The sequence below is a fragment of the Haliotis asinina genome, chromosome 4 (genome assembly GCF_037392515.1).
Source record: "Haliotis asinina isolate JCU_RB_2024 chromosome 4, JCU_Hal_asi_v2, whole genome shotgun sequence".
Lineage (NCBI taxonomy): Eukaryota > Metazoa > Mollusca > Gastropoda > Lepetellida > Haliotidae > Haliotis > Haliotis asinina.
In genome coordinates, this window is record NC_090283.1 from 59,975,195 (window position 1) to 59,988,476 (window position 13,282).

The window sequence follows — 13,282 nt, forward strand, 5'->3', positions numbered from 1 at the left end:
TTGCTTGTCCCTCAATGCGATCGTAACACTAACGATCCTAACTCACATTCTTTGACGTAGACTTACCTTCGCCATAGTGCTGTTCCACAGAGTGATCGTAGCGCTGGGTTGATCCTAACTCCCATCCTGTTACACATGTACAGTGAGTGCGTTAAGTTAGTTTTACGCCGCGCCCAGCAAAAGTCTATCTATATGGCGGCGGTCTGTAAACTAGACTAGAGTGTCTGGTCCAGACTCGATTATTTACACACCGCCGTCAAATAGCTGGACCTTTGCTGAGAGCGGCTTTACGGTAAACTCACTCACTCACTCATATAATTAACAAGAAAGCTTTCTGGAAACATATTCTAACCTACAATTACCGCCTGATATTATAATATATATTGTGGTAGTCTGATAAGATATGGTATCGCATTCAACCATCTGCAAACACTTAAGGAAATGCGGCCTTTCTCGGGAAGGCAGATTGGCGTTATTGTTGTCTTCGAGGAAGACCCTATGAGTTAAGCATTTCCGTTGACCTCTTTTGACTTCCTGCCTACCATTACGCAGTCATACGCAGTCACCAGAGTGCCCAGCCGCACACGAGACGACTGACAGCTTCATTCGACTTATCTTCGCTGGGATATTTGTCAGTATGGCGGGTAAGAGTTTTGCTATAAACAGCTGCTGGTTTTCTAAAAATCAGTCACAGTTGTTTGATTTGGCATAAGTCAAGAGTGACGAATTTCAAATTTGGTTTGTGAATGATCTCACACATGGGTAATGCATGCACCTTGTACTAATGGGAGTTGAACTGCATGCCGGTGAGTTCGGTTTTAAGCCACAATTAGCAATACTCCAGCATTATCACGGCGAGGAACACCAGAAATGGGTTTCACATTATGTACCCATGTGGGGAATCGAACCCGGATATTTGGCGTGACGAGCGGCCGCTATAACCAAAATGCCTTAAGCACAAGGCAGCCCCACCGTACTGCATGCACTTTTGTTGTACACACGTGTATGCACTGAATGTTCCTGACTCCGGAAACTTGTCCTATAGCATATGAGTAAGTGTTAACAAAGTGACACGTAGTGCCAACGGATGCAACCAGAAGCCCATGGCAAAGATGGCATGCATATATGCCAACATACACGCGTTAGGTTATTGCTCAGGGTACTGGTTGAAGATTGGTTCATAGGAAGTGACCAGGAAATATGTTATTCCCCAGGGTATTGGTTGAAGATAGGTTTATAGGAAGTGACCAGGAAATATGGTATTCCCCAGGGTACTGGTTGAAGATAGGTTTATAGGAAGTGACCAGGAAATATATGTTATTCCACGGGGTACTAGTTGAAGATAGGTATATTGGAAGTGACCAGGAAATATATGTTATTCCCCAGGGTACTGGTTGCAGATATATTTATAGGAAGTGACCAGGAAGTATCTTATTCACTGGGGTACTGGTTGAAGATATGTTTGTAGGAACTGACGAGGAAATAAGTTATTCCCCAGGATAATGGTTGAAGATATGTCTCTAGGAAGTGACCAGGAACTAAGTTATTCCCCAGGGTACTGGTTGAAGATGTGTTTATAGGAAGTGACCAGGAAGTATCCTATTCTCCGGGGTACTGGTTGAAGATATGTTTATAGGAAGTGACCAGGAAATATGTTATTCCCCAGAAAAATGGTTGAAGATATGTCTCTAGGAAGTGACCAGGAACTAAGGTATTCCCCAGGGTACTGGTTGAAGATATGTCTATAGGAAATGGCTAGGAAATATTAGTATGTTATTCCCCAGGATAATGGTTGAAGATATGCCTATAGGAAATGACTAGGAAATACTAGTATGTTATTCCCCAGGGTATTGGTTGGAGATATATTTATGGGAAGTGACCAGGAAATATGGTATTCCCCAGGGTACTGGTTGAAGATAAGTTTATAGGAAGTGACCAGGAAGTATGTTGTTCCTCAGGGTACTGGTTGAAGATAGGTATATAGGAAGTGACCAGGAAATATGTTATTCTCCGGGGTACTGGTTGGAGATATATTTATAGGAAGTGACCAGGAAGTATCTTATTCACTGGGGTACTGGTTGAAGATATGTTTGTAGGAAGTGACGAGGAAATAAGTTATTCCCCAGGATAATGGTTGAAGATATGTCTCTAGGAAGTGACCAGGAACTAAGTTATTTCCCAGGGTACTGGTTGAAGATATGTTTATAGGAAATGACCAGGAAATATGTTATTCCCCAGGATAATGGTTGAAGATAGGTATATAGGAAGTGTTGTGGAAATAAGTTATTCCCCAGAAAAATGGTTCAAGATATGTCTCTAGGAAGTGACCAGGAAGTAAGTTATTCCCCAGAAAAATGGTTGAAGATATGTCTATAGGAAATGGCTAGGAAATACTAGTATGTTATTCCCCAGGATAATGGTTGAAGATATGCTTATAGGAAATGACTAGGAAATACTAGTATGTTATTCCCGAGGGTATTGGTTGGACATAAGTTTATAGGAAGTGACCAGGAAGTATGTTATTCCCCGGGGTACTGGTTGAAGATATGCTTGTAGGAAGTGACCAGGAAATATGTTATTCCCCAGGATAATGGTTGAAGATATGTCTCTAGGAAATGACCAGGAACTAAGGTATTCCCCAGGGTACTGGTTGAAGATATGTCTATAGGAAATGGCTAGGAAATACTAGTATGTTATTCCCCAGGATAATGGTTGACGATATGCTTATAGGAAATGACTAGAAAAAATACTAGTATGTTATTCGCCAGGGTATTGGTTGGAGATATATTTATGGGAAGTGACCAGGAAATATGTTATTCCCCAGGGTACTGGTTGAAGATATGTTTATAGGACGTGGCCAGGGATATGTTATTCCCCAGGATAATGGTTGAAGATATGTTTATAAGAAGTGACCAGGAAGTATGTTATTCTCCAGGATAATGGTTGAAGATATGTCTCTAGGAATTGACGAGGAAATGAGTTATTCCCCAGGATAATGGTTGAAGATATGTCTCTAGGAAATGACCAGGAACTAAGTTATTCCCCAGGGTACTGATTGTAACACTCAAATCAGTATCAGAGGAAAACGTCACGTGAGCGTATGTCCGTGTACTGTTTGGTTGCCCATCCGTCTATAAAGTTTCTTTTTTACACAAACCCCTTTAACGCTATAGCGTCACGCATATATACCACATTAAACCTGTGTGACAACTATATGCTGCCTGACGATGTAAGGGTTGTCTCCCTTTGATTACTTTGATGGAATTCCCTGCTGCACCTTTGCCCAACTGGATGGTTCACTTTTCAGACAGATCGTACAAAAAGGTCAGTCCAGAGTTGAATGTTGACAGGTTACAGGTACGAGCAATGTGTGAAGTCCATTTTTGGTTTCCCCCGGCGTGATATGGATGGCATATTGCTATAGGTATGCTAAGTCCCTCACTCACTTCAAACATTATATAACACTAATGCATGGTATAAACTACCGTTAACACTGACAATAAATACTATTGTTAACACTGATAATTAACACTACTATCATTAACACTAATAATAAACACTAACATTAGCACTGATAATAAACCTTGGCATAACAGCTAATAGTAATCAAACCATCAGCACTTAGAATAAATACAACTGACAGCACTAGAATAAGCACTACCTTTATCACTGATGATAAAGAATACTTCCATAAACGCTAATCATAAACATCAGTACCATTATCACTAATAATAAACACTATTGTTAACACTCATAATTAACAATACGTCCGTTAGCACCCACAATAAACATTAACATTAAAACTAATAACAAACACTACAATTGACACTAATCACAAACACTACAATTAACACTAATTCTAACACTAATGTTAATTGACACTAATAATAAACACAACTTCCGTGCACACTAATAGTGAAAACTACCTTATAAACGGACAATAAACAGTAATAATTAACACTACCTTAGGCATTGATAATAACACTACCTTAACACTAATAATAACACTACCTTGGCCATTGATAATAACACTACCTTAACACTGATAATAGCACTTCTTGTAACCATCATTATTAAAACTATCATTAATAATACACGCTACTGCTAACTTTAATCACAAACACCACTGTTAACACTGACATTCACTACTAAACTTGTATGGTCTGCGTGCCCCACCACCCACACACCTTGCTTATCAGGCAAATGAAAAAAGCAAAACTGATAAAGCACTCATTCACTGCTTACTGCTACCAGAATTTACAAAAAGTATTCATTAATGCAATTATGTTCTGACAATATTCATCTGCTGTTTCAGCTAATACAGTGTTGGAAAATATCACTGGTGAGTACTGCGTGACTTGGAAAACAATTTTTTAATGATGTCCGTCATATGGACATACTCTATGCAAATGATTCAGCAATCCTATTGCACGTTAATGCTCGCTCTTTCTATTGCTCTATTTTCTATTAACTATGTTATTGAACTGTAGATTGTCAACTACGATTAATGGCTTGCAAAAAGCCTTTACTTCCGGAAAGAAGCTTCCATGTTTTATATCTTAATTTACTATCTGTCCTGTAGATGCAACAAGGGCGTTAATACAGTATGAAGACCCGAGGAAACATGTTTCCACGTTTTACGAAAGATCAGCACTAAAACTTATGAGAAGAACTGGATCTATATTCATCAAGGGAAAATCAGGTTCTGGAAAGTCCAACCTCGGTCTCAGGTTACTGGCGCACTTCAGCGCAGAAACTCAACGGACGCCTGTCGTAATCACATCTGCCTCTCAGTGGAATATCATTCCTAAGTCAGGAAAAGAACGATACATTGTCATGTTGGATGACATATTTGGTTCCAGCAGTATGGTGCAAACACGTGTTGATGAATGGCTGGCAAAGTTCAATACCATATGGCCACTCATAGAAACAGGAAGACTCTTCATAGTATTAACATCAAGACCTGAAATTTATGACCAGTGTGCAAAACAACTTAAGACAACCACCCTTATGAGAAGTATTAAATGTCTGACTCTGGACAAAGGCGAGTTTAAACTACGAGTGAGTGAGAAGAAGAGATTTTTGAAGTTGTACTGTGGAAAGTCTGGTCTCAGCAAGGAAGATTTCGAGGAGATAGTAGAGAAAGCTGAACCGCCCCTTGGGTTTCCACAGTGTTGCAATTTCTTTGCCATCAGCAGACGAGCACAGTCAAATGGTAAACATTTTTTCTTAAAACCATATGAGTTCATTGCCACAGAATTAGACATCTTGGAAGAGAGCGATCCTTTTGGGTACTTTGTCTTGCTACTTGTGATGATGCATAACGGTCGACTTGGACCAAACGAGCTAGACTCTATTCAGCCATCTAAGGAATTTCGCAAGGCAGTTTATGCTTTGAAAGACATTTACAAGCTGCCATGCATGCCGTCACGCATCAACATCAGATTGAAAGCTGAGTCACTAAGTGATGTCTATCTCATTCATAGCAACAAAACCTTCCAGTTTTGTCATCAATCAATATTTGATGTTCTGTTTCTGAAAGTGAGTGAAAAAGATCATACAGTTTGTATGAAGATATGCCCAGCTCGTCTGTTGGTTGAGCAAGTGAAAACACAAACACAAGAAAACATTTCTTCAACCAGTGGTATGTTAGTGATCCCATTCGAGAGCTTTAGTACACTAGCTGACAGAATCACTGCAATACTCTTGTCAGACGAGGATATTGGGGTACTTGACCATCCGTCCTTACGAGAATCATGCTTTGTCCAGTTTCTGTTTCACAAATGGTGCAAAGATGATGTGATATCTAAATTGTTCAAGGTCACTTTCAAACCCAGTTTGAAGGCAGAAGTGCCAAATCCTTGTAAAGACGGTGAAATGATTTCATTGTTTGAATGTGATAATCTGCTATCCTGCATGGCATTAAAGGGAAACACTGAACTTGTGAGCTTACTTATACCCGTTATTGAACAACATTTAAATCCCTCAGTGCTTCAGCAGGTGTTTGCAAGTGCCATATTTGGCTGCAAGCGCCAACTATATGATATGTTAATGGCAATGGGGGTAAATTTCAATGACGATTGTTTCAGGGCAATGTGTGCTATTCAAAAGAAAGATATCGATATGGCCGGTCATATTGTATTTTCACCAGATGTCCAATATTTCAAGATGCCAGACTTTACCAACTTGTTCACAATTGCCTTTCTCAATCAAAACCAGCAGATGGAAAAACTTCTTTTCAATCCTGACCCGTTGCACTTACCGATCTTTAGTGCCTGTGTGAAAATGCTGTTTCATGTTTTGAAAGACCTGTCTAATTCACAGAGCAGCCTGTTTGAGCTGAACGGCGATAGTGATGAGGTATACACTACTGTCATTGAGGGGCTCTTAAGAACTGGCTGTAAGGTCGACCCAGAGTCCCTCCTACTTTGTGCATCATGCCATGCAACAGCAACAGCCATGAGGTGTCTATTCAGGGTATACCCTGGCATTAACGTGAACAGCATAGAGTGTGAAAACACTGCTCTGGAACAGGCGTTAGTTTATGGAGGAGCCGAATGTGTGTCTTTGCTTCTGAACCAGGGTGCGGAAATAACTGTCGCGGAAAGGAAGTCTTCAAAATCTAGTGTGTTGCATATGGCAGCAAAGTCGAAGAGAAGTAGTAAACAGAAACTGGAAATGATGTTAGCAAAACTTGTTTCAGATGAAAAATCTACTGCTGTTCACAACCCGTCCCACCAAGTTAGGCAACAAACAGCTATCGACATAAACGACAAAGAACAATCGAAAGATAGTTCAAACCCTATTAGATTCGAACATTTACTAAGTAAAAGGAATATATACAAAGAAACACCACTGCATGTGGCAACGGCTGCTGGAAATGCAGATTCAGTTGAGTTCTTGATACATGCTGGAGCTAGGATAAATGATCGAGGTGATTTTGATATGACCCCTCTTCACCTGGCCATGATGGTGGGTCATTCCGAGTGCATCATGCACCTTATAGAAGCAAATGCTTCTTGGGGTATCAGGGACCAGTTCAATGCTCTTCCTTTGGACACTGCGTCTGATAGCAGCATCAGTTCCTTGAAGGCAATTGTTTCAACTTTGAAAACAAGTTTGAAAGACAAAAGGAAACTCAGTGGGCCCTTACTGACAGCCGTTAAAAATAATGAACTAGACAAAGTAAAATTCTTGTGCGGGAATGGAGCTGATGTGAATTCGAACTTTGCTGATGGAACTCTATTACATCACGCAGTCGAGACAAGTGATATCGACATGGTGATGTACCTCTGTGAGGAAGGAGCGCGGGTTGATGCCATTGATTTTGATAGAAATTCTGTTGTTCACAGAGCAGTCACGTCAGAAATTGAGCCAGTTGAAAAACTCATGTACCTACTTGATGAGAGACATGCACCTATTAATGTTAAAGAAGGTAGCCATAAACAGACTGCTTTGTTTTCAGCTGTGTTATCAGGAGATGCCGAAATTGTGGAACTTTTGATAGAACGACAGTTCAATCACATGCATACTGATGTCTATGGCAATTCCGTTCTCCATACACTATGTCTTAAAACGAATTTCAAGGAATCCGTTTTCAAAGTGCTGTTAACACTTGATCACCGATTTCTGAACATCCAGTCTAATGACGGCAGTACTGCTCTACACATACTTGCAACAAACGACAATGCACATGGCATGAAAATGTTACTGACGAGAGGAGCTGACCACTCTATTCAAGACGCTGACGGCTTGACCCCACTTCATGTTGCTGCATTATGGAGTGTTGATTGCCTGCAGCTTCTGCTGCAGTTTAAGGCAGACCCGCACCTCAAGGACAACAAACGTCGTACGGTCCTCCACCATGCCGCAAAGGCAAGTAGCACCAGTACCCTGGAACAGCTTCTTACATGGAAACTAGATTTAAATTCGGTTGATGAAGATGGATGGACAGCAGTTCACTCGGCTGCGGAATATGGGCGCACAGATAACATCAAACTACTGTTGGACAATGGGGTTGATCTGTACATTCAGGACAATCAAGGCAGAACAGCACTCCATGTTGGGTGTGAGGGATTGCATTACCAAGCTGTCGATTTATTTCTACAGAAAGTGTCCAGCCCGGACGTACTGGACACGAGAATGAGATCGCCACTTCATTTCGCTGCAAAAAGGGGAAGTAGCGACAATATAAAGCTCTTGCTAGACAAAGGAGCGAGCCCTTTTGAGAAAGACCTGAAAGGGAGAATTCCACTTCATCTCGCTGTCAAAAGCAATGATAGTCAATGTGTAAAGTTGTTGATAGCTGCAAAATCGGATGTGTGTGCAGCTGATAAAAATGGCGACTCTCCCCTTCATCTTGTAACCAGAAGGACTCCCGGCTCCAGTTATGAACTGCTCCTTGAAAATGGCGCCAGTTGCAACACTCAGAATAAAGACGGAAACACGGCACTTCATCATGCAGTTTTGAGGGGATTAAACAAATACGTGAAATGTCTTTTGGAAAACGGTTCAAATCCATGTGTACAGAACCACAAAGGCCAAACACCGTTACACACTGTTTCTAAAAGAGGAAAGCGGGAGTGTGTGCGTCTTCTGTTACAGTATGGCGCCGATATATCTCTGTCTGATGCGTAAGGAAGAGACTGATCACTTGGAACGGAAGTCTTTACAGCTGGCAAGTTATGTGCTTAGCAGACTCCCTCATTTAGTGACTATACTAAGCTTGTTTGCAGCATCCATCAAATGTATATTCATTATTCATGTGTGTGTGGATATTCAGTACTCCATATGCATGTGGATATTCAGTACTCCATATGCATGTGAATATTCAGAACTCCATACACATGTGGATATTGAGAACTCCGTACACATGTGGACATTCAGTACTCATATACATGTTGATATTCAGTACTCCATATGCTTGTGGATATTCAGAACTCCATACACATGTGGATATTGAGAACTCCATATGCATGTGGATATTCAGAACTCCATATGCCCGTGGATACCACTATAAAGACCTGTATGCAAGATGACCTCGCGTACCACTATAAAGGCTTGTATGCAAGATGTCCTCACGTGTCACTATAAAGGATTGTATACGAGATGTCCTCGCATACCACTATGAAGGCTTGTATACAAGTTGTACTCGCCTGCCACTATGAAGGCTTGGATACGATATGACCTCGCATACCACTATAAAGGCTTGTATAGAAGATGACCTCGCGTACCACTATAAAGGCGTGTATACATGTTGTACTCGCGTACCACCATAAAGGCTTGTATACAATATGACCTCGCATACCACTATAAAGGCTTGTATAGAAGATGACCTCGCGTACCACTATGAAGGCCTGCATACAAGTTGTACTCACGTACCACTATAAAACTTGTATAGAAGGTGACCTCGCGTACCACTATGAAGGCCTGCATACAAGTTGTACTCACGTACCACTATAAAACTTGTATAGAAGGTGACCTCGCGTACCACTATGAAGGCCTGTATACAAGTTGTACTCACGTACCACTATAAAACTTGTATAGAAGGTGACCTCGCGTACCACTATGAAGGCCTGTATACAAGTTGTACTCACGTACCACTATGAAGGCATGTATACTTCATATATAACCTACGTGTTCGTCTAGAAACGTTGAGAAAATCACAAATCACTCGTTCGTCATCTAAGGGTGTAATTGCCAGCTTTGAAGAACCGGAAGATTCATTGTACCGTGTCTAAAGACTATATGGATGTGTTTGATCATTACACTGTAAGAGACATGTTTTTGTGAATAGATGACTTTACTAAGAAACGTTGAAGACGGCTTCATAAAAGATGACAGCCCTCCCACAAGCAAGTAAACAGCACCTATGTTGTTCCATAGTTTAGAAAGGACTACATACTGGCAACAGCCATCCATCACACTATTTTCCTCAACGTGGTTTGGGGTCTGTGAGATATCCTTGTGGTTAAAGTGTTTGCTTGTCACAAATATTATGCACATTAAGTAAAGTAGCGGATTTACATACAAGTTGCACTCGCGCACCACTATAAAGGCTTGTATACAAGATGTCCTCGCATACCACTATAAAAGCTTGTATACAAGTTGTACTCGCGCACCACTATAAAGGCTTGTATATCATTATAAACATATCAGTCGAGTGTTAATCTTTCCTTACTGATCATAACAATTGTGGACAAAATCATACATTGCAAAACCAACAGAAGTTCAAAATCATTTGTCCATTACAGCATAAAACCTCTGAATCTTCCTTCAAATTTGTAATAGTGAAATATTGATGAGGTTCGAATGACTATTATATCATGTACATAGGTTATGTTGTGATTTATCATTATATTCTGATTAGCTTCAGATAGTGCATACATACTTTAAATTATTTATTGTTGTATACTTTGTATTAGCTCTTTGAATGTAAGACACATTTCTCTTGTGGGACAATAAATTTTATCTTATCTGAATAAGACGAAAACAAACCTTCTTTCCGATTAACCATTACCACTACTACAAACAATGAGATGTGCCGATCTCAGACAGTTTAAACAAAAGAAGTGACTTTATTTCATGTTGGAAACGTCTACACAAATATTAACACATACCTAATGATGTAGGTGAAATATCATAAAATGTGAAAAAGTATAAAATATATTATTATATATTATGTTTGTGTATTTATCGTTGGGCGATTACCTGAGTTAGCAACAGATTCCTGTGGAAAAGTAAAGATTTGGCCACTTCATTGAGCAGAAAAATAGTCATCACCGTCAGTGAGGAATATCTTTATTATCATATTATTATTTATTATTATATTTATATTATCAGCGCACACATACACGCACACACACACATACATACATACACACATACATACATACATGCGTGCGTGCGTGCGTACGTGCACACACACACACACACACACACACACACACACACATACATACTTGGGATTAACAAGGTACACAAAATCTACACTATTTGTGTTGCATGTGTAACTGCAACTATGAAAATGTCTTGCCTATACGCACTATAAGCACTAGCAATACATCTTCTATGTGGTGTTCTGTTGGATCGATAATGGTGTCATCGTTTTGTTATCAGTTTCTTATCAATTTGTCACGATTGTGGGCGATGCTGCTTCTCAGCCGAGGGTTTGGCGGTTACCGTGGCAGCGGGTAATAATCTGTTCAGCTATCACCATCCTGGGAGGAATGACACGGAAACCAAAGTGTTTTACATGAAGGTAAGGTACTAGTCGTGAAAAGGGCAGAACGTTGCAAAACAGAGAAGCTAACATTAAAACAACCAAGAATAGTTCTGTTGTGACATTTCTGTTGTGTTTTGATGTTTTTTGACAACTCAAAGAGACAGTAAGGGCAAGTGATCACAGTCAGTACCTTTCAAGATACTTTTAACAGGGGCAGAATCTGACCGAAGATTCGTATATTGCACGTGATCAAGACGACCAGTTGTTCGACTTGAATTTTTGTGACAACGGATGAGTGGACCAGATGGCTGCCCTTGAAAGGTGCCTCAATGAGACTTCTTGTTCGCATCTCGGATGGGACTCAACCCATTAAAAGTAACCAGAACACTAATTGTGGGGTCATCATTCTTACACCAGATACTCATGAGTATTCATTTCGCTTTAATTGTTATAACGCTGGGTCTTGTACTGCATTGTCTTTGAATTTGGAATGGCGCCCTATTTTGTATTGTCACAGCAATGCCAGGTTGATCTGTAGGTATTTGTAAACTGTGTAACATCGGAGTGTGTTTCAGTCACAACTTTGGCATCTACTCTTAACAGTGTGCGTGACTTATATGTAAATATTTTGTCACAAGTGTTTGTCAGTCAGTCGACATCTGAGCGGCTGCATTCTACGTGTGTTAAATTAATGTAACATCAGCCGTTACAACATATGTCATATTTGGGATTTCACTTTCTTAGTAAAGTACAAGTTCTAGTACTTTTTTCGGTTGAGTCCCATCCGGGATTCGAACCCGCACCCTCAGAGTCAGGCACCTAATCGCCAGCACACAAAATCAGCCGCCTAGCCCGCTCAGCCACCGCGACTTCCACAAAAATGAAAGTCGGACAACTGGTAGTCTAGACTGCGTACTTTGTGTACCCCTCTGATGAGTGTAAATTGGCACGGCTCCCATATGTTGTGGACCACTTTCTAAATGGCATCGTGTAATCATAGCTTTCGGCCGTGGGAGCCGTGCCAATTTACACTCATCAGAGGGGTACACAAAGTACGCAGTTTAGACTACCAGTTGTCCGACTTTCATTTTTGTGGAAGTCGCGGTGGCTGAGCGGGCTAGGCGGCTGACTTTGTGTGCTGGCGATTAGGTGCCTGACTCTGAGGGTGCGGGTTCGAATCCCGGATGGGACTCAACCGAAAAAAGTACTAGAACTTGTACTTTACTAAGAAAGTGAAATCCCAAATATGACATATGTTGCATTTGACCACTTTCTAAATGGCATCGTGTAATCATCAGCCGTTACTTCGCACATGTACGTGTATATGCCGGGTGATATATATCATATATGCCGGGTGATATATATCATATATGCCGGGTGATATATATCATATATGCCGGGTGATATATATCATATATGCCGGGTGATATATATCAATGTCCTGTGTATGTCTTAGCACCACGTGTATATAACATGTGACGCCATGATTAACATTATCTATGCGGTCTGTGGTTATTATCCTTCAATAGATAGCTTAAGATATATGTGGTGGCATGTCTGTTTCTAACTGAAATACACCCGTGAGGGCCTAAAGTTAGAACTGATGTAAAGTAGCCCATGTTTGCCGTAGGGGGAGACTAATGGTATTGAGAGGTCAGATTTGCTGACTAGGGTGACACATGTCATCAGTTTCCGATTGCGTAGATCGATGTCCATGCTATTGATCACTTGATTGTCTAGCCAAGATTCGAATATTTACAGACCACCGACATGTAGCTTAAATATTGACGTGTGCGGCGTCAACCAACCAATCAACCAACCATCCAACCTTTCGAATCATCCACATTGTCTGATGCGTGCGTAAAATCTATGCACATGGAGCTTTTCACCGTCCGTATTAGTGCGATGTTCAATTTGTCAGACGTACCAAATCTGCATGGAATTTCACAGCACAAGTGCAGACTACCATCACCCATCACTGACATGCCACTGAAAGTGTGTCTCAGGAATATTTAATACCCACACATCTTCTCCCTAAAGTCACACCTTACTATCACC

General features: G+C 40.7%; 1 protein-coding gene across 1 annotated transcript; it reads left to right on the top strand.

Moving 5' to 3' along the window:
* Positions 1-560: 560 nt before the first annotated feature.
* LOC137281742 (uncharacterized) lies at positions 561-10,496 on the top strand. Its single transcript, XM_067813328.1, has 3 exons — positions 561-644; positions 4,316-4,342; positions 4,583-10,496. Exons 1-3 carry the CDS (start codon positions 638-640, stop codon positions 8,635-8,637), a joined length of 4,089 nt encoding a protein of 1,362 aa, XP_067669429.1. The 5' UTR covers positions 561-637; the 3' UTR covers positions 8,638-10,496.
* Positions 10,497-13,282: the final 2,786 nt, after the last annotated feature.

Bases quoted from the DNA above. Each gene is read 5' to 3' on its own strand.
- LOC137281742 (XM_067813328.1), top strand. The intron at 4,343-4,582 runs GTGAGTACTGCG...TCTGTCCTGTAG, and splicing joins AGTGTTGGAAAATATCACTG to ATGCAACAAGGGCGTTAATA.